The sequence below is a fragment of the Gallinula chloropus genome (assembly GCF_964237585.1).
Source record: "Gallinula chloropus genome assembly, chromosome: 2".
Classification (NCBI taxonomy): Eukaryota; Metazoa; Chordata; class Aves; order Gruiformes; family Rallidae; genus Gallinula; species Gallinula chloropus.
In genome coordinates, this window is record NC_140086.1 from 284,353 (window position 1) to 309,402 (window position 25,050).

Below are 25,050 nucleotides of genomic sequence, written 5' to 3' on the forward strand. Positions count from 1 at the left end.
CCATGGCACCCCATGGCACACCACTGAGCCCCAACGGCACCCAGCACCCCACCCCATGGCACCCCACTGTGACCCACGGCACCCAGCTCCCCACTCTACAGCACCCCACTGTGACCCATGGCACCCCACAGCACCCCACTGCACCCAGCACCCCACCCCATGGCACCCCACTGTGCCCCACAGCGCCCAGCACCCCACCCCACTGTGCCCCACTGTGACCCACTGCGCCCCACGGCACCCAGCACCCCACCCCACAGAACCCCACTGAACCCCACTGTGACCCATGGCATCCCATGGCACCCCACTGTGCCCAGCACCCCACCCCATGGCACCCCACTGCGCCCCATGGCACCCCATGGCACCCCACTGTGCCCCACGGCACCCAGCAGCCCACCCCATGGCACCCCATGGCAACCCGCACCCCACTGCGCCCCACCACACCTGGTACCCCACATCACCCCACAGCACCAAATGGCACCCCACAGCACCTGGCACCCCACATCACCCCACGGCGCCCCATGGCACCCCATGGCACCCCATGGCACCCCATGGCACCTGGCATCCCATGGCACCCACACCCAGCACCCCATGGCACACCATGGCGCCCCATGGCACCCAGCACCCCACGGCACCCCACAGCACCCCACAGCACCCTATAGCACCCCACAACACCCCATGGCACCCCATGGGACCCCATGGCACCCCACATCACCCCACAGCTCCCCATGGCACCCAGCACCCCACCCCATAGCACCACAATGCACCCCACAGCACTGGTACCCCATGGCACCCAGACACAGCACCCCACAGCACCCAGCCCCCCACCCCATGAAACCCCACGGCACCTGGCACCCCATGGCAACCATCACCCCATGGCACCCAGCACCCCACAGCACCCCATAGCACCCCACAACACCCCACAGCACTGGCACCCCATGGCACTGGCACCCCATGGAACCCATCACCCCATGGCACTGGTACCCCATGGCACTGGCACCCCACGGCACTGGCACCCCCCAGCACCCATCACCCCATGGCACTGCTACTCCATGGCATCTGGCACACCATGGCACTGGCACACCATGGCACTGGCACCCCAGGGCACCCAGCACCCCATGGCAACCATCACCCCATGGCACTGGCACCCCATGGCACCCAGCACCCCACAGCACCCAGCACCCCATGGCACTGGCACCCCATGGCACTGGCACCCCATGGCAACCATCACCCCATGGCACTGGCACCCCATGGCACTAGCACCCCAGGGCACTGCTACCCCATGGCACCCGGCACCCCATGGCACCCAGTACCTCATGGCACTGGCACCCCACAGCACCCATCACCCCATGGCACTGGCACCCCATGGCACCCAGCACCCCACGGCACTGGCACCCCATGGCACTGGCACCCCAGGGCACCCATCACCCCATGGCACTGGCACCCCATGGCACCCGGCACCCCATGGCACTGGCACCCCATGGCAACCATCACCCCATGGCACTGGCACCCCACAGCACCCATCACCCCATGGCACTGGCACCCCACGGCACTGGCACCCCATGCCACTGGCACCCCACAGCACCCATCACCCAATGGCACCCAATGGAGCCAGAGGCAACAGACGAAGGAGACCCTGGGGGGGGAGGGGGGGAGAGGGGCCAGCCCCATAGATGTGGGGCAGCCCCCCAAGCCAAGCATGGCATCACCCATGGCCTGGCACACGGCACATGGCACACGGCTGGGCACATGGCGCATGACATGGCACATGCCTGGAACAAGGCACTTGGCACATGGAGAATGCCTGGCACAGTGCACCATGGCACATGGAACATGGCACATGGCACATGGCACATGGGTGGCACATGGCAGATGGAATGTGCCTGGCACAAGGCACATGGCACACGGTGCATGACATGGCACATGGAACATGGGTGCCACAGGGAAAATAGCACATGGAACATGCCTGGCACAGGGCACATGGCACATAGCATATGCCTGGCACATGTCACATGCGTGGCACATGGCACACACCTAGCACAGGGCACATGGCAAAAGGCACATGGCACATGGCTGGCACGTGGCACATGGAACATAGCACATAGCACATGACTGGAACAGAGAACATGGCATGTGGGGCATGGAATATGGAACATGGCACAAGGCACATGCCACATGTCTGGCAGAAGGGGCATGGTAAAGTAACATGGCACATAGAACATGGCACATGGGACATGGAATGTGGCATATGGAACATGCCTGGAACATGGGACATGACACATGGAACATGGCACAAGCCTGGCAGATGGCACATGGCACATGGGTGACATATGGCACAGGACACATGGAAAATGGCACATGGTGGGACATGGCACACGGTGCATGGGACAGAAAACACAGCACAGGGCACACAGCACACAGCACAGGGCACACAGCACACAGCACACAGCACACAGCACACAGCACAGGGCACACAGCACACAGCACACAGCACACAGCACACAGCACACAGCACACAGCACACAGCACACAGCACAGGGCACACAGCACACAGCACACAGCACACAGCACACAGCACACAGCACAGGGCACACAGCACACAGCACACAGCACAGGGCACACAGCACAGGGCACACAGCACAGGGCACACAGCACACAGCACAGGGCACACAGCACACAGCACACAGCACACAGCACACAGCACACAGCACACAGCACACAGCACACAGCACAGGGCACACAGCACACAGCACACAGCACACAGCACACAGCACACAGCACAGGGCACACAGCACACAGCACACAGCACACAGCACACAGCACACAGCACAGGGCACACAGCACACAGCACACAGCACACAGCACACAGCACACAGCACACAGCACACAGCACACGGCACACAGCACACAGCACAGGGCACACAGCACACAGCACAGGGCACACAGCACACAGCACACAGCACACAGCACACAGCACACAGCACACAGCACACAGCACACAGCACACAGCACACAGCACAGGGCACACAGCACACAGCACAGGGCACACAGCACACAGCACACAGCACACAGCACACAGCACACAGCACAGGGCACACAGCACACAGCACACAGCACACAGCACACAGCACACAGCACAGGGCACACAGCACAGGGCACACAGCACACAGCACAGGGCACACAGCACACAGCACAGGGCACACAGCACAGGGCACACAGCACACAGCACACAGCACACAGCACACAGCACACAGCACAGGGCACACAGCACACAGCACACAGCACACAGCACACAGCACAGGGCACACAGCACACAGCACACAGCACACAGCACACAGCACAGGGCACACAGCACACAGCACAGGGCACACAGCACAGGGCACACAGCACACAGCACACAGCACACAGCACACAGCACACGGCACAGGGCACACAGCACAGGGCACACAGCACAGGGCACACAGCACACAGCACAGGGCACACAGCACAGGGCACACAGCACACAGCACACAGCACAGGGCACACAGCACACAGCACAGGGCACACAGCACAGGGCACACAGCACACAGCACACAGCACAGGGCACACAGCACACAGCACAGGGCACACAGCACAGGGCACACAGCACACAGCACACAGCACAGGGCACACAGCACACAGCACACAGCACACAGCACACAGCACACAGCACACAGCACACAGCACACAGCACACAGCACACAGCACAGGGCACACAGCACACAGCACACAGCACACAGCACACAGCACACAGCACACAGCACAGGGCACACAGCACACAGCACACAGCACACAGCACACAGCACACAGCACACAGCACACAGCACAGGGCACACAGCACACAGCACACAGCACACAGCACAGGGCACACAGCACACAGCACACAGCACACAGCACACAGCACACAGCACAGGGCACACAGCACACAGCACACAGCACACAGCACACAGCACACAGCACACAGCACACAGCACACAGCACAGGGCACACAGCACAGGGCACACAGCACAGGGCACACAGCACACAGCACACAGCACACAGCACACAGCACACAGCACACAGCACACAGCACAGGGCACACAGCACACAGCACAGGGCACACAGCACAGGGCACACAGCACACAGCACACAGCACACAGCACACAGCACACAGCACACGGCACAGGGCACACAGCACACAGCACAGGGCACACAGCACACAGCACACAGCACACAGCACACAGCACACAGCACAGGGCACACAGCACACAGCACACAGCACACAGCACAGGGCACACAGCACACAGCACAGGGCACACAGCACAGGGCACACAGCACACAGCACACAGCACACAGCACAGGGCACACAGCACAGGGCACAGGGCACACAGCACACAGCACACAGCACACAGCACACAGCACACAGCACACAGCACACAGCACAGGGCACACAGCACACAGCACAGGGCACACAGCACACAGCACACAGCACACAGCACAGGGCACACAGCACAGGGCACACAGCACACAGCACACAGCACACAGCACAGGGCACACAGCACACAGCACAGGGCACACAGCACACAGCACACAGCACAGGGCACACAGCACACAGCACAGGGCACACAGCACAGGGCACACAGCACAGGGCACACAGCACACAGCACACAGCACACAGCACACAGCACACAGCACACAGCACACAGCACACAGCACACAGCACACAGCACAGGGCACACAGCACACAGCACACAGCACAGGGCACACAGCACACAGCACACAGCACACAGCACACAGCACACAGCACACAGCACAGGGCACACAGCACACAGCACACAGCACACAGCACACAGCACACAGCACACAGCACACAGCACAGGGCACACAGCACACAGCACACAGCACACAGCACACAGCACACAGCACACAGCACACAGCACACAGCACAGGGCACACAGCACACAGCACAGGGCACACAGCACACAGCACACAGCACACAGCACAGGGCACACAGCACACAGCACAGGGCACACAGCACACAGCACACAGCACACAGCACACAGCACACAGCACAGGGCACACAGCACACAGCACACAGCACACAGCACACAGCACACAGCACACAGCACACAGCACACAGCACAGGGCACACAGCACACAGCACACAGCACACAGCACACAGCACACAGCACACAGCACACAGCACACAGCACACAGCACACAGCACACAGCACACAGCACACAGCACACAGCACACAGCACACAGCACACAGCACACAGCACACAGCACAGGGCACACAGCACACAGCACACAGCACACAGCACACAGCACACAGCACACAGCACACAGCACACAGCACACAGCACACAGCACAGGGCACACAGCACAGGGCACACAGCACAGGGCACACAGCACACAGCACACAGCACACAGCACACAGCACACAGCACACAGCACACAGCACAGGGCACACAGCACACAGCACAGGGCACACAGCACAGGGCACACAGCACACAGCACACAGCACACAGCACACAGCACACAGCACACGGCACAGGGCACACAGCACACAGCACAGGGCACACAGCACACAGCACACAGCACACAGCACACAGCACACAGCACACAGCACAGGGCACACAGCACACAGCACACAGCACACAGCACACAGCACACAGCACACAGCACACAGCACACAGCACACAGCACAGGGCACACAGCACACAGCACAGGGCACACAGCACACAGCACACAGCACACAGCACACAGCACACAGCACACAGCACAGGGCACACAGCACACAGCACACAGCACACAGCACACAGCACACAGCACACAGCACACAGCACAGGGCACACAGCACAGGGCACACAGCACACAGCACACAGCACAGGGCACACAGCACACAGCACAGGGCACACAGCACACAGCACACAGCACAGGGCACACAGCACACAGCACACAGCACAGGGCACACAGCACAGGGCACACAGCACACAGCACACAGCACACAGCACAGGGCACACAGCACAGGGCACACAGCACACAGCACACAGCACACAGCACACAGCACAGGGCACACAGCACACAGCACACAGCACACAGCACACAGCACACAGCACAGGGCACACAGCACACAGCACACAGCACACAGCACAGGGCACACAGCACAGGGCACACAGCACACAGCACACAGCACACAGCACACAGCACACAGCACAGGGCACACAGCACACAGCACACAGCACACAGCACACAGCACACAGCACACAGCACAGGGCACACAGCACACAGCACACAGCACACAGCACACAGCACAGGGCACACAGCACAGGGCACACAGCACACAGCACAGGGCACACAGCACAGGGCACACAGCACACAGCACACAGCACACAGCACAGGGCACACAGCACACAGCACAGGGCACACAGCACACAGCACACAGCACAGGGCACACAGCACACAGCACACAGCACACAGCACACAGCACACAGCACAGGGCACACAGCACAGGCACACAGCACAGGGCACACAGCACACAGCACAGGGCACACAGCACACAGCACACAGCACACAGCACAGGGCACACAGCACACAGCACAGGGCACACAGCACACAGCACACAGCACAGGGCACACAGCACACAGCACACAGCACACAGCACACAGCACACAGCACACAGCACACAGCACACAGCACAGGGCACACAGCACACAGCACACAGCACACAGCACACAGCACACAGCACACAGCACACAGCACACAGCACACAGCACACAGCACACAGCACACAGCACACAGCACAGGGCACACAGCACACAGCACACAGCACACAGCACACAGCACAGGGCACACAGCACACAGCACAGGGCACACAGCACACAGCACACAGCACAGGGCACACAGCACACAGCACACAGCACACAGCACACAGCACAGGGCACACAGCACACAGCACAGGGCACACAGCACACAGCACACAGCACACAGCACAGGGCACACAGCACACAGCACACAGCACACAGCACACAGCACACAGCACACAGCACAGGGCACACAGCACACAGCACACAGCACACAGCACAGGGCACACAGCACACAGCACACAGCACACAGCACACAGCACACAGCACAGGGCACACAGCACACAGCACACAGCACACAGCACAGGGCACACAGCACACAGCACACAGCACACAGCACACAGCACACAGCACACAGCACAGGGCACACAGCACAGGGCACACAGCACACAGCACAGGGCACACAGCACACAGCACACAGCACACAGCACAGGGCACACAGCACACAGCACACAGCACACAGCACAGGGCACACAGCACACAGCACACAGCACACAGCACACAGCACACAGCACACAGCACAGGGCACACAGCACACAGCACACAGCACACAGCACACAGCACACAGCACAGGGCACACAGCACACAGCACACAGCACACAGCACACAGCACACAGCACACAGCACACAGCACACAGCACACAGCACAGGGCACACAGCACACAGCACAGGGCACACAGCACAGGGCACAGCACACAGCACACAGCACACAGCACACAGCACAGGGCACACAGCACACAGCACAGGGCACACAGCACACAGGCACACAGCACACAGCACAGGGCACACAGCACACAGCACACAGCACACAGCACACAGCACACAGCACAGGGCACACAGCACACAGCACAGGGCACACAGCACAGGGCACACAGCACAGGGCACACAGCACACAGCACACAGCACAGGGCACACAGCACACAGCACACAGCACACAGCACACAGCACACAGCACACAGCACACAGCACAGGGCACACAGCACACAGCACACAGCACAGGGCACACAGCACACAGCACACAGCACACAGCACAGGGCACACAGCACACAGCACACAGCACACAGCACACAGCACAGGGCACACAGCACACAGCACAGGGGCACACAGCACACAGCACACAGCACACAGCACACAGCACACAGCACACAGCACACAGCACACAGCACAGGGCACACAGCACACAGCACACAGCACAGGGCACACAGCACACAGCACACAGCACACAGCACACAGCACACAGCACAGGGCACACAGCACAGGGCACACAGCACACAGCACAGGGCACACAGCACACAGCACACAGCACACAGCACAGGGCACACAGCACACAGCACACAGCACACAGCACACAGCACAGGGCACACAGCACACAGCACACAGCACACAGCACAGGGCACACAGCACAGGGCACACAGCACACAGCACACAGCACACAGCACACAGCACAGGGCACACAGCACACAGCACACAGCACAGGGCACACAGCACACAGCACACAGCACAGGGCACACAGCACACAGCACACAGCACACAGCACACAGCACACAGCACACAGCACACAGCACACAGCACAGGGCACACAGCACACAGCACACAGCACACAGCACACAGCACACAGCACACAGCACACAGCACAGGGCACACAGCACAGGGCACACAGCACACAGCACACAGCACACAGCACACAGCACACAGCACACAGCACACAGCACACAGCACAGGGCACACAGCACAGGGCACACAGCACACAGCACAGGGCACACAGCACAGGGCACACAGCACAGGGCACACAGCACACAGCACACAGCACACAGCACACAGCACAGGCACACAGCACACAGCACACAGCACACAGCACACAGCACACAGCACACAGCACAGGGCACACAGCACAGGGCACACAGCACACAGCACACAGCACACAGCACAGGGCACACAGCACACAGCACAGGCACACAGCACACAGCACACAGCACACAGCACACAGCACACAGCACAGCACAGGGCACACAGCACACAGCACACAGCACACAGCACACAGCACACAGCACAGGGCACACAGCACAGGGCACACAGCACACAGCACACAGCACACAGCACACAGCACACAGCACACAGCACACAGCACACAGGGCACACAGCACACAGCACACAGCACACAGCACACAGCACACAGCACACAGCACAGGCACACAGCACAGGGCACACAGCACACAGCACAGGGCACACAGCACACAGCACACAGCACACAGCACACAGCACACAGCACACAGCACACAGCACAGGGCACACAGCACACAGCACACAGCACACAGCACACAGCACACAGCACAGGGCACACAGCACAGGGCACACAGCACACAGCACACAGCACACAGCACACAGCACAGGGCACACAGCACACAGCACACAGCACACAGCACACAGCACACAGCACAGGGCACACAGCACACAGCACACAGCACACAGCACAGGGCACACAGCACACAGCACACAGACACGCACACAGCACACAGGGCACACAGCACACAGCACACAGCACAGGGCACACAGCACACAGCACACAGCACACAGCACACAGCACAGGGCACACAGCACACAGCACACAGCACACAGCACACAGCACAGGGCACACAGCACACAGCACACAGCACACAGCACACAGCACACAGCACACAGCACACAGCACACAGGCACACAGCACAGGGCACACAGCACACAGCACACAGCACACAGCACACAGGCACACAGCACAGGGCACACAGCACACAGCACACAGCACACAGCACACAGCACACAGCACAGGGCACACAGCACACAGCACACAGCACAGGGCACACAGCACACAGCACAGGGCACACAGCACACAGCACACAGCACACAGCACACAGCACACAGCACAGGGGCACACAGCACACAGCACACAGCACACAGCACAGGGCACACAGCACACAGCACACAGCACACAGCACACAGCACAGGGCACACAGCACAGGGCACACAGCACACAGCACACAGCACACAGCACACAGCACACAGCACACAGCACACAGCACACAGCACACAGCACACAGCACACAGCACAGGGCACACAGCACACAGCACACAGCACACAGCACAGGGCACACAGCACACAGCACAGGGCACACAGCACAGGGCACACAGCACACAGCACACAGCACACAGCACAGGGCACACAGCACACAGCACACAGCACACAGCACACAGCACACAGCACACAGCACAGGGCACACAGCACACAGCACACAGCACACAGCACACAGCACACAGCACACAGGCACACAGCACAGGGCACACAGCACAGGGCACACAGCACACAGCACACAGCACACAGCACAGGGCACACAGCACAGGGCACACAGCACACAGCACACAGCACACAGCACACAGCACAGGGCACACAGCACAGGGCACACAGCACACAGCACACAGCACAGGGCACACAGCACACAGCACACAGCACAGGGCACACAGCACACAGCACACAGCACACAGCACACAGCACACAGCACACAGCACACAGCACAGGGCACACAGCACAGGGCACACAGCACACAGGCACAGGCACACAGCACACAGCACACAGCACACAGCACACAGCACACAGCACAGGGCACACAGCACAGGGCACACAGCACACAGCACACAGCACACAGCACACAGCACACAGCACACAGCACAGAGCACACAGCACAGGGCACACAGCACAGGGCACACAGCACAGGGCACACAGCACACAGCACACAGCACACAGCACAGGGCACACAGCACACAGCACACAGCACACAGCACACAGCACACAGCACAGGGCACACAGCACACAGCACACAGCACACAGCACACAGCACACAGCACAGGCACACAGCACACAGCACAGGGCACACAGCACACAGCACACAGCACACAGCACAGGGCACACAGCACACAGCACACAGCACACAGCACACAGCACACAGCACACAGCACACAGCACACAGCACAGGGCACACAGCACACAGCACACAGCACACAGCACACAGGCACACAGCACAGGGCACACAGCACACAGCACAGGCACACAGCACACAGCACAGGCACACAGCACACAGCACACAGCACAGGGCACACAGCACAGGGCACACAGCACACAGCACACAGCACACAGCACACAGCACAGCACACAGCACACAGCACAGGGCACACAGCACACAGCACAGGGCACACAGCACACAGCACACAGCACACAGCACACAGCACACAGCACACAGCACAGGGCACACAGCACACAGCACACAGCACAGGGCACACAGCACACAGCACACAGCACACAGCACACAGCACACAGCACACAGCACACAGCACACAGCACAGGGCACACAGCACACAGCACAGGGCACACAGCACAGGGCACACAGCACACAGCACACAGCACACAGCACACAGCACACAGCACACAGCACAGGGCACACAGCACACAGCACACAGCACACAGCACACAGCACACAGCACACAGCACACAGCACAGGGCACACAGCACACAGCACACAGCACACAGCACACAGCACACAGCACAGGGCACACAGCACACAGCACAGGGCACACAGCACAGGGCACACAGCACACAGCACACAGCACACAGCACACAGCACAGGGCACACAGCACACAGCACACAGCACAGGGCACACAGCACAGGGCACACAGCACACAGCACACAGCACACAGCACACAGCACAGGGCACACAGCACACAGCACACAGCACACAGCACACAGCACAGGGCACACAGCACACAGCACACAGCACACAGCACACAGCACACAGCACAGGGCACACAGCACACAGCACACAGCACACAGCACACAGCACACAGCACAGGGCACACAGCACACAGCACACAGCACACAGCACACAGCACACAGCACACAGCACACAGCACACAGCACACAGCACAGGGCACACAGCACACAGCACACAGCACACAGCACACAGCACACAGCACACAGCACAGGGCACACAGCACACAGCACACAGCACAGGGCACACAGCACACAGCACACAGCACACAGCACACAGCACACAGCACACAGCACACAGCACAGGGCACACAGCACACAGCACACAGCACACAGCACACAGCACACAGCACACAGCACACAGCACAGGGCACACAGCACACAGCACACAGCACACAGCACAGGGCACACAGCACACAGCACAGGGCACACAGCACACAGCACACAGCACACAGCACACAGCACACAGCACACAGCACAGGGCACACAGCACACAGCACACAGCACACAGCACACAGCACAGGGCACACAGCACACAGCACAGGGCACACAGCACACAGCACACAGCACACAGCACACAGCACACAGCACACAGCACACAGCACACAGCACAGGGCACACAGCACACAGCACACAGCACACAGCACACAGCACAGGGCACACAGCACACAGCACACAGCACAGGGCACACAGCACACAGCACACAGCACACAGCACAGGGCACACAGCACAGGGCACACAGCACACAGCACAGGGCACACAGCACACAGCACACAGCACACAGCACACAGCACAGGGCACACAGCACACAGCACACAGCACAGGGCACACAGCACACAGCACACAGCACACAGCACACAGCACACAGCACACAGCACACAGCACAGGGCACACAGCACACAGCACACAGCACAGGGCACACAGCACACAGCACAGGGCACACAGCACACAGCACACAGCACACAGCACACAGCACACAGCACACAGCACACAGCACACAGCACACAGCACACAGCACACAGCACACAGCACACAGCACACAGCACACAGCACACAGCACAGGGCACACAGCACACAGCACACAGCACACAGCACACAGCACAGGGCACACAGCACACAGCACACAGCACACAGCACACAGCACACAGCACACAGCACACAGCACACAGCACAGGGCACACAGCACACAGCACAGGGCACACAGCACACAGCACACAGCACACAGCACACAGCACACAGCACAGGGCACACAGCACACAGCACACAGCACACAGCACACAGCACACAGCACACAGCACAGGGCACACAGCACACAGCACACAGCACACAGCACACAGCACACAGCACACAGCACACAGCACACAGCACACAGCACACAGCACAGGGCACACAGCACACAGCACAGGGCACACAGCACACAGCACACAGCACAGGGCACACAGCACACAGCACAGGGCACACAGCACACAGCACACAGCACACAGCACACAGCACACAGCACACAGCACACAGCACACAGCACAGGGCACACAGCACACAGCACACAGCACACAGCACACAGCACAGGGCACACAGCACACAGCACAGGGCACACAGCACACAGCACACAGCACACAGCACACAGCACACAGCACAGGGCACACAGCACAGGGCACACAGCACACAGCACAGGGCACACAGCACAGGGCACACAGCACAGGGCACACAGCACACAGCACAGGGCACACAGCACACAGCACACAGCACAGGGCACACAGCACACAGCACACAGCACACAGCACACAGCACAGGGCACACAGCACACAGCACAGGGCACACAGCACACAGCACACAGCACACAGCACAGGGCACACAGCACAGGGCACAGGGCACACAGCACACAGCACACAGCACAGGGCACACAGCACACAGCACACAGCACACAGCACAGGGCACAGGGCACACAGCACAGGGCACACAGCACACAGCACAGGGCACACAGCACACAGCACACAGCACACAGCACACAGCACACAGCACAGGGCACAGGGCACACAGCACAGGGCACACAGCACACAGCACACAGCACACAGCACACAGCACACAGCACACAGCACACAGCACAGGGCACACAGCACACAGCACAGGGCACACAGCACACAGCACAGGGCACACAGCACACAGCACACAGCACACAGCACACAGCACAGGGCACACAGCACACAGCACACAGCACACAGCACACAGCACAGGGCACACAGCACACAGCACACAGCACAGGGCACACAGCACACAGCACAGGGCACAGGGCACACAGCACACAGCACACAGCACACAGCACACAGCACACAGCACACAGCACACAGCACACAGCACACAGCACAGGGCACACAGCACACAGCACACAGCACAGGGCACACAGCACACAGCACAGGGCACACAGCACACAGCACACAGCACAGGGCACACAGCACACAGCACACAGCACACAGCACACAGCACAGGGCACACAGCACACAGCACACACACAGCACACACGTGTGTCACATGTCACACTACACATGTGGGACAGGGATCTGAGTGGCTCTAGGGACACACATGGTGTGTTAGAGACTCACATGTGACAGGGGCTCAGGGTGCCTGGTGCTTGTCACACCTCACATGTTACACGTCACGTCACACATCACATGTCATGTTACACATCACACACCACACGTCACAGGGCACACAGCACATGTCATGTCACATCACAGTCTGTGATGGTCTACACTGGTCCTTACTGGTCTGTAATTGTCCACACTGGTCTATACTGGTCTATACTGGCTTGTAGTTGTCTATCCTTGTCCGTACTTGTCCATACTGGTTTATATTGGGCCATACTGGTCTTTAATGGTCTATACTGGTCTGTACTCCTCTGTACTGGTCCATACTGGCTTGTATTTGTCTATCCTTGTCCATACTGGTCTGTATTGTCCTACATTGGTCCGTACTGGTCCTTACTGGTCTGTATGGGCCTGTATTGGTCTATACTGGTCTGTACTTGTCTATACTGGTCCTTCCTGGTCTATACTGGCCCATACTAATCTGTATTACTCTATACTGGTCCATATTTAGTCTATATTGGTCCATACTGGTCCTTACACATCTATACTGGTCTGTACGGGCCTGTATTCGTCTATACTGGTCTATACTGGTCCATATTGGTCTATATTTGTCCAAACCAGTCCATACTGGTCTGTATTGGTCCATACTGGTCCGTACTGGTCCGTATTGGTCCATACTGCTCTATACTGGTCCATATTGGTCTATATTTATCTGAACCAGTCCGTACTGGTCTGTATTGGTCTATACTGGTCCGTACTGGTCTGTATTGGTCGTTACTGGTCCATATTGGTCTATATTGGTCCTTACTGGTCTATACTGGTCCATATTGCCCCTCCTTCCCCACCCAGCCCCCCCTTAGGCCCCCCACCCCCCCAGCCCCACACACAGTTGGGGGGTCAGGACCCCTTTATTGTGCAGCACCGGGTGGGACCCCCCCAAAATGGGGGGGGGGGAGGTACAAAAGTGAGGGGGGGGCGGGGTGACCCCCCCCACCGGGGGGGGGAGGGGCACCGCGCTATAAGGGGGGGGGCAATGGGGGGGGTCTTTGGTCCAGGGAGGGTCAGGACCCGGGGGGGGGGTCCCTCATTATGGGGGGGGGTCCCTCATCATGGGGGGGTCCATGGGGGGAGGGTCCCCTGTCATTGGGGGGGGGTCTTTGGTCTGGGGGGGGCAGTTTGGGGGGTCCCTCATTATGGGGGGGGGGTCCTTGTTCATGGGGGGGTCCCCTGTCATTGTTGGGGGGCCCCTTATTGCTGGGGGGGTCCCTTTTGGGGGGGTCCCATGTTGGGGGGGGGGCTCCTTATTGCTGGGGGGTCCCTTTTGTGGGGGGTCCCTTCTTGGGGGAGGGGCTCCTTATTGCTGGGGGGGGGTCCCTTTTGGGGGGGTCCCTTGTTGGGGGGTCTCCTTATTGCTGGGGGTCCCTCTTGGGGGGGGTGTCCCTTTTTATGGGGGGGGGGTGTCTTTCAACACGGGGGGTGTCCCTGGTTTTTGGGGGTCCCTCATCATCATGGGGGGGGTCTTCATCCCTGGAGGGGGGGCACTCCTCATCCCGGGGGGGTTCCTTGTTACTGGGGGGGGCTCCTCATCCCTGGGGGGGGCTCCTCATCCCTGGGGGCGTCCTCATCCCTGGGGGGGTCCCTCATTGCTGGGGGGGCTCTTCATCATGGGGGGGGGGGGGCATCCATCATCGTTGTGGGTCCCTCATCATCATCATCATCATCATCATCATCATCATCATCATCATCATCATCATCATCATCATCATCATCAGGGGCTCTTCATCACTGGGGGGGTCCCTCATCCCCGGGGGGGGGTCCCTCCTCATCCGGGGGGGTTCTTCATTACTTGGGGGTCCCTTGTTGTCCCGGGGGGGGGTCCATCCTCATCCTGGGGGGTCCATCCTCATCCTGGGGGGGTCCCTCATTACTGGGGGGGGGGGCTCTTCATCACAGAGAAGGGGGGGTCTGTCATCCTTGGGGATCCCTCATCATCATCAGGGGCTCTTCATCACTGGGGGGATCCCTCATCCCTCGGGGGTCCCTCATTACTGGAGAGGGGTCCCCCTCATCCCCGGGGGGTCCTTCCTCATCCGGGGGGGGTTCATCTTCATGGGGGGTGTCTGTCATCCTTGGGGGTCCCTCATCATCATCAGGGGCTCTTCATCACTGGGGGGGTCCCTCATCCCTCGGGGGTCCCTCTTACTGGGGAGGGGGTTGCTCATCATTGGGGGGGTTCCTCATCCCCCAGGGGGGTCCCTCTTTATCCATGGGGGGGGTTCTTCATCATGGGGGGGTCTCTTCATCATGGGGGGGGGGTCTCCAATTGTCGGTGGTCAGTCCTCCTCATCCTCCTCATCCTCGAGCTCCTCATCGCTGGGGGGGGGTCCCTCATCCCCGGGGGGGTCCCCGTGGCCCGGGGGGGGGTCGCAGGCGGCCAGGCGGCGCAGACAGGCCCGCACAGCCCCCCGCCCGCGGTGGGGCCCCTTCGTGCCGCGGGGCAGCCGGCGGCAGGACGACAGGTCCAGGGAGCGCAGGGAGGGGCAGAGGCGCCGCAGGGGCCTGGGGGGGATGGGATGGGATGGGGGGGGTGTCACCTCACGGCACCCAGCACCCCATCCCATGGCACCCCACTGTGACCCACAGCACCCAGCACCCCACCCCACGGCACCCTATTGCGCCCCACTGTGACCCACTGCACCCCACAGTGCCCAGCACCCCACATCACCCAGCACCCCACAGCACCCAGCACCCCACCCCATGGCACCCCACTGTGACCCACAGCACCCAGCACCTCACCCCATGGCACCCCATGGCACCCCACAGCGCCCAGCACCCCACAGCACCACACCCCACAGCACCCCACTGTGTCCCATGGCACCCCATGGCACCCCACGGCACCCAGTACCCCACCCTATGGCACCCCACTGCGCCCCATGGCACCCCACTGTGCTCCACAGCACCCCACGGCACCCAGCACCCCACCCCATGGCACCCCACTCTGCGCCCCACTGTGACCCACTGTGACCCAAGGCACCCAGCACCCCACCCCATGGCACCCCACGGTGCCCCATAGCACCCCAATGTGCCCCATGGCACCCCAGTGCACCCCACAGCACCCCATGGAACCCCACTGTGCCCCATAGCACCCCAATGTGCTCCATGGCACCCCATGGCACCTGGCACCCCACAGCACCCCAATATGCCCCACAGCACCCTGTGGCAACCCACTGCACCCCATAGCACCCCGATGTGCCCTATGGCACCCCATATCACCCCATGGCACCCGGCACCCCATAACACCTCAATACACCCCATGGCACCCCACCCCATGGCACCCCACTGTGCCCATGGCACCCCATGGCACCCCACGGCACCCAGCACCCCACCCCATGGCACCCCACTGTGCCCCACAGCAGCCAGCACCCCACCCCATGGCACCCCACTGCACCCCACTGCGCCCCATGGCACCCCATTGTGCTCCACAGCGCCCAGCACCCCACCCCACAGCACCCCATAGGACCCAGCACCCCACCCCATGGCACCCCATGGAACACCACTGAGCCCCACAGCACCCAGCATCCCACCCAATGCACCCCACTGTGACCCATGGCACCCCATGGCACCCCACAGCACCCAGCACCCCACCCTATGGCACCCCACCCCATGGCACCCCACCCCATGGCACCCCATGGCACCCCACTGCGCCCCATGGCACCCCATTGTGCTCCACAGCGCCCAGCACCCCACCCCACAGCACCCCACAGCACCCCACTGTGCCCCATGGCACCCCACAGCACCCAGCACCTCACCCCACAGCACCCCACAGGACCCAGCACCCCACCCCATGGCACCCCACTGTGCCCCACTGCGCCCCATGGCACCCCACTGCGCCCCACCCCATGGCACCCCACTGCACCCCACTGCGCCCCACAGCACTGGCACCCCACCCCATGGCACCCCACTGTGCCCCACAGCACCCAGCACCCCACCCCATGGCACCCCACTGTGACCCACAGCACCCAGCACCCCACCCCATGGCACCCCATGGCACCCCACTGTGCCCCATGGCACCCCACGGCACCCAGCACCCCACCCTATGGCACCCCATGGCACCCAGCACCTCACTGCGCCCCACTGTGACCCATGGCACCCAGCACCCCACCCCACAGCACCCCACTGCGCCCTACTGTGACCCACTGCGCCCCACAGCACCCCACTGTGACCCACAGCACCCAGCACCCCACCCCATGGCACCCCACTGCGCCCCACTGTGACGCACTGCACCCCACGGCACCCATCGCCCCACCCCACGGCACCCCATTGCGCCCCACTGCACCCCACTGCGCCCAGCACCCCACCCCACGGCACCCCACTGCACCCCACGGCACCCCATTGCACCCCACTGCGCCCCACAGCACCCAGCACCCCACCCCATGGCACCCCACACAGCACCCCACGGCACCCCACAGGACCCAGCGCCCCACCCCACTGCTCCCCACTGCGCCCCACTGTGACCCATGGCATCCCATGGCACCCCACTGCGCCCCATAGCACCCCATGGCACCCAGCACCCCACCCCACTGCGCCCCACTGCACCCCACTGTGCCCCAAGGCACCCCATAGCACCCAGCACCTCACCCCACAGCACCCCACTGCACCCCATGGCACCCCACAGCACCCCACCCCATGGCACCCCATTGCACCCCACTGTGACCCACTGCGCCCCACAGCACCCCACAGCACCCCACTGCACCCCACCCCATGGCACCTCACTGCGCCCCACTGTGACCCCTGGCATTCCATGGCACCCCACAGCACCCCATGGCACCCAGCACCTCACAGCACCCCAATGCACCCCATGGCACCCCCAATGCACCCCAATGCACCCCATGGCACCCCATGACGCCCCACAACACCCCACAGCACCCCATGGCAACTGGCACCCCATGGAACCCCCACAGCACCCCATGGCACCCCATTGTGCCCCATGGCACCCCAATGTACCCCATGGCACCCCACTGTGCCCCATAGCACCCCAATGTGCCCCAGGGCACCCCACTGTACCCCATGGCACCCTATAGCACCCCATACCACCCCATGGCACCTGGTACCCCTTGGCACCCCAATACATCCCATGGCACCCCCCAATGCACCCCACAACACCCCACTGTGCCCCATAGCACCCCAATGTGCCCCATAGCACCCCACTGCGCCCCATGGCACCCCAATGCACCCCACAGCACCCCAATGTGCCCCACAGCACCCCAATGAGCCCCATGGCACCCCACAACAGCCCACAGCACCCCAATGCACCCCATGGCACCCCACAGCACCCCATGGCACCCAACACCCCACAGCACCCCATGGCACCCCACAGCACCCCAATGCACCCCACGGCACCCCAATGAGCCCCATGGCACCCCACAACAGCCCACAGCACCCCAATGCACCCCATGGCACCCCACTGTGCCCCATAGCACCCCACTGCGCCCCACGGCACCCCAATGCACCCCACAGCACCCCAATGTGCCCCACGACACCTCACAGCACCCCATGGCACCCGGCACCCCATAGCACCCCAATGCGCCCCACAGCACCCCATGGCACCCCACTGTGCCCCATAGCACCCCGATGTACCCCATGGCACCCCACTGTGCCCCATGGCACCCCACAGCACCCCATGGCACCCACACCCCACAGCACCCCACCCCACCCTGGTCACCCCATCCCCTGCACAGCACCCACATGACACGGGGACACGGGACTGACACGCGTGACCGACACACGTGACCCACACGTGTGGCCGGCACACGCCACCAACACAGGTGACTGACACACGTGACCAACACACGTGACCCCCCCAACACACAGGACCACCAACATACATGACCCCCAACATACCTGCCCAGCACATGCCACCGACACACGTGCCAGACACACGTGACCAACAACATACTTGAGCAACACACATGACCAACAACACACATGACCAACACACGCAACCAACACATGTGACCAACACACATGACCAACAACACACGTGACCCCCAACATACGTGACCCCAACACACATGAACTACAACACATGTGACCAACATATGTGACCCCCAACATACATGATCCCAACACACATGACCCACAACACGTGACCAACACGTGATCAACTACTCAACACACGTGACCAACATACACGACCAACAACATACACGACCCCAACATACATGACCCACAACCCACATGACCAACTCGTGACCGACACACATGACCTACCACACACGTTACCAACTACTCAACACACGTGACCAACATACGTGACCAACACATGTGACCAACAACATACGTGACCAACAACTCATGTAACCAACAGGTGTAACCCCCAACATATGTGACCCCAACACACGTGACACACAACACACGTGACCAACTACTCAACACGTGACCAACACACATGATCAACACACGTGACCACAACACACATGACCCACAACACACGTGACCAACTACTCAACACATGTGACCAACACACGTGATCAACACACGTGACCAACAACACACATGACCCACAACACACGTGACCAACTACTCAACACACGTGATCAACACACGTGATCAACACACGTGACCAACAACACACGTGACCCCAACACACATGACCCACAACACACGTGACCAACTACTCAACACACGTGACCAACAACACACGTGACCCACAACACACGTGACCAACTACTCAACACACGTGACCAACACACGTGACCCACAACACACGTGACCCCCGCCACACGTGCCCCCCAACCCCCCCCCCCCCCCCCCCCCGCCCCGTGACTGACCTGAGCTGGGGGGGGGTGACCCTGGTCCCCGCCAGCCCCAGGTGGGCGAGGGGCGCGCGGGGCCCCAGGGCGGCCAGGGCGGCCCCCAGCTCGGGGGGGGGCAGGGGGCGGCCCCCCAGGTCCAGCTCCCGCAGGCTGCGCCCCCAGCGCCCCCCCAGCGCCGCCCCCAGACCCCCCGACGACCAGCCCGGCGCCTGCGGGGCCTCCCCGGGGCCCACCCCCACCAGCAGCTGCTCCAGGCCTGGGGGGCAGCACAGGCGTGTCCAGGCGTGTCGAGGCATGTTGAAGTGTGACGAGGCATGATCAGGCGTGACGAGGCGTGTTGAGGCGTGACCAGGCATGTTGAGGCATGTTGAAGTGTGATGAGGCGTGATCAGGCGTGTCGAGGTGTGTTGAAGTGTGACGAGGCGTGATCAGGCATGTTGAGGCATGACAAAGCATGACCAGGCGTGTTGAGGCGTGACCAGGCATGTTGAGGCATGTCAAGGCATGTTGAAGTGTGACAAGGCATGATCAGGGGTGTTGAGGTGTGTTGAGGCATGTTGAGGTGTGACGAGGCATGATCAGGCATGTTGAGGTGTGTTGAGGCATGACAAAGCATGACCAGGTGTGTTGAGGCATGACCAGGCGTGTTGACACATGTTGAGGTGTGACAAGGCATGTTGAGGTGTGATGAGGCATGTTAAGGCATGATGAGGTGTGTTGAGGCATGATGAGGTGTGAAAAGGCATGATCAGGTGTGATGAGCCATGACCAGGCGTGTTGAGGCGTGTTGAAGCATGTCGAGGTGTGATGACACATGTTAAGGCATGACCAGGTGTGTTGAAGCATGATCAGGCATGGCAAGGCATGATGGGGCGTGTTGAGGTGTGTTGAGACATGACCAGGCGTGTTGAGGCATGACCAGGTGTGTTGAGGCATGTCAAGGCATGTTGAGGCATGATGAGGTGTGATCAGGCGTGATCAGGCGTGTTGAGGCGTGTCAAGGCATGACCAGGCATGTTGAGGCGTGTCAAGGCATGATGAGGCATGACGAGGTGTGATGAGGCGTGATCAGGCGTGTTGAGGTGTGACAAAGCATGACCAGGCGTGTTGAGGCGTGTTGAGGCGTGTCAAGGCATGTTGAGGCATGACGAGGCGTGACGCAGCGTGACGTGACACATGATGACACATGACGACACATGATGACACGGGACGACACAGGGGGACGGGGGGGACACGTGGGGGACACGGGGTGAGGCGGCTGCAGCCTCCCCGCACCCCCTGAGCCCCCCCAGCCCCCCCAAATCCGGGGTGTCCCCCCCACGGCCGGTGGGAGGGGGTGACACAGACCCCCCCTCCCCCCCCCCCCCAGACCCTGACAGCCCCCAGACCTCCTGAGCCCCTCACCCCCCTGATTTGCCCCCCACCCCGAGTTTCAGGGCCCCCCCCAGGTTTTGGGGTCCCCCCCAGTTTTGGGGTGCCATGGGGGGGGCAGTGGGTAGGCCCCCAGACCCCCTAAACCCCCCCAGACCCCTAAATCCACCCAGACCCCCAAATCCCCCTCACCCCCAGACACCCCTGAACCCCCCACTGGGTATTGGGGTCACCCCCAGTTTTGGGGTGTCATGGGGGGGGCAGTGGGTCCCCAGACCCCCTAAACCCCCCAGACCCCCTAAACCCCCCTGATCCCTAAATCCCCCTCATCCCCAGACCCCCCTGAACTCCCCCCACTGGGTATTGGGGTCCCCCCAGTTTTGGGGTCCCCCCCAGTTTTGGGGTGCCATGGGGGGGGCAGTGGGCAGGTCCCCAGACCCCCTAAACCCCCTTGACCCCTAAACCCCCCCAGACCCCCAGACCCCCTCCATGGCCCCCAGCCCCACCCCACCCCCCAGTTTTGGGGTCCCCCCAGTTTTGGGGTGCCATGGGGGGGGTGGAATGGGCAGGTCCCCAGACCCCCTAAACCCCCCCAGACCCCTAAACCCCCCTGACCCCCAGCCCCCCCCATGGCCCCCAGCCCCCTCCCCCCCCCCCTAGTTTTGGGGTCCCCCCCCAGATTTTAGGGTGCCATTGGGGGGGGGGTGGAATGAGCAGGTCCCCAGACCCCCTAAACCCCCCTGACCCCAAGCCCCCCCCCCATGGCCCCCAGCCCCCTGACCCCCCCAAGTTTTGGGGTCCCCCCAGTTTTGGGGTGTCATGGGGAGGGCAGTGGGCAGGTCCCCAGACCCCCTAAACCCCCCCCAGACTCCCTAAACCCCCCTGACCCCCAGCCCCCCTCCATGGCCCCCAACCCCCTCCCCCCCCCAGTTTTGGGGTCCCCCCAGTTTTGGGGTGCCATGGGGGGGGGGCAGTGGGAAGATCCCCAGACCCCCTAAACCCCCCCAGACCCCTAAACCCCCCTGACCCCCAGCCCCCCTCCATGGCCCCCAACCCCCTCCCCCCCCCCAGTTTTGGGGTCCCCCCAGTTTTGGGGTGCCATGGGGGGGGGGGCAGTGGGAAGATCCCCAGACCCCCTAAACCCCCCCAGACCCCTAAATCCCCCTGACCCCCAGCCCCCCCCATGGCCCCCAGCCCCCTCCCCCCCCCAGTTTTGGGGTCCCCCCAGTTTTGGGGTGCCATGGGGGGGTCAGTGGGCAGGTCCCCAGACCCCCTAAACCCCCCCCAGACCCCTAAATCCCCCTCACCCCCAGACCCCCCTGAACCCCCCCTGCTGGGTATTGGGGTCCCCCCCAGGTTTTGGGGTCCCCCAGTTTTGGGGTCCCCCCCCAGGTTTTGGGGTGCCATTGGGGGGGGCAGTGGGCAGGTCCCCAGACCCCCTAAACCCCCCCAGACCCCTAAATCCCCCTCACCCCCAGACCCCCCTGAACCCCTCCCACTGGGTATTGGGGTCCCCCCCAGTTTTGGGGTCCCCCCCAGATTTGGGGTGCCATGGGGAGGGGGCAGTGTGCAGGTCCCCAGACCCCCTAAACCCCCGCCAGACTCCCTAAACCCCCCTGACCCCCAGCCCCCCTCCATGGCCCCCAACCCCCTCCCCCCCCCCAGTTTTGGGGTCCCCCCAGTTTTGGGGTGCCATGGAGGGGGGGTGGAATGGGCAGGTCCCCAGACCCCCTAAAACCCCCCAGACCCCTAAACCCCCCTGACCCCCAGCCCCCCCCCATGGCCCCCAGCCCCCTACCCCCCCCCCAGTTTTGGGGTCCCCCCAGTTTTGGGGTCCCCCCCCCAGTTTTGGGGTGTCATGGGGGGGGGGGTGGAATGGGCAGGTCCCCAGACCCCCTAAAACCCCCCAGACCCCTAAACCCCCCTGACCCCCAGCCCCCCCCATGACCCCAGCCCCCTCCCCCCCCCCCCCCAATTTTTGGGGTCCCCCCAGTTTTGGGGTCCCCCCAGTTTTGGGGGTGCCCCCCCCACCCCTCACCATCGCAGGGCAGCTCCAGCAGCGCCCAGGGGCAGACGGGGGGGCAGCGCCTGAGGTCGAGGCACCTGAGTTTCGGGGACCCCCCCAGGAGGCGGCGCAGGTCCCAGCCCCCCCCCAGCCCCACCACCCCCCCCAGGCTCAGCTCCTCCAGCTGGGGGAAGCCGGGGGGGGGCCGGGGGGGGGGCAGGGTCGGCCGGGGGGTCCAGGACCCGTGGAGCAGCCGTAGGGCCTGGGGGGGGGGGGGGGATAAGGGGGTGAGGGGGGGTCTGGTGAGGTCTGGGGGGGGTAATCAGGGGGGTTGGGGGGGGTTTTAGGGGGGTCCGGGGGCTTTTGGGGGGGGTCCCAGGGGGTTTTGGGGGACTCAGGGGGGGTCCGGGGGCTTTTGGGGGGGGTCCTAGGGGGTCCTGGGGGAGTCTGGGGGGGTCTGGGGGCTTTTGGGGGGGGTCCCAGGGGGTTTTGGTGGAGTCCAGGGGGGTCTGGGGGAGTTTGGGGAGGGGGGATGAATTAGGGTCTGGGGGATCAATGGGGGTTGGGGGTCCTGGGGGGGTCTGGGGGCTTTTGGGGGGGGTCCCAGGGGGTTTTGGGGGCAT

At 62.3% G+C, this 25,050-nt stretch overlaps 1 protein-coding gene across 1 annotated transcript in view; it reads right to left on the minus strand.

The window, feature by feature from the left end:
- Nucleotides 1–16,214: 16,214 nt before the first annotated feature.
- Nucleotides 16,215–25,050, minus strand: part of FBXL6 (F-box and leucine rich repeat protein 6) — a gene marked incomplete at its 5' end in the record, with an annotated part of 23,284 nt that continues 14,448 nt past the window's right edge. The window contains 3 exons of the mRNA XM_084280235.1: nt 16,215–16,795; nt 21,067–21,307; nt 24,461–24,726. Of these exons, the coding sequence (XP_084136361.1) occupies nt 16,570–16,795; nt 21,067–21,307; nt 24,461–24,726 (733 nt within the window). The 3' untranslated portion in view covers nt 16,215–16,569. The remainder of the gene's footprint in view (nt 16,796–21,066; nt 21,308–24,460; nt 24,727–25,050) is intronic.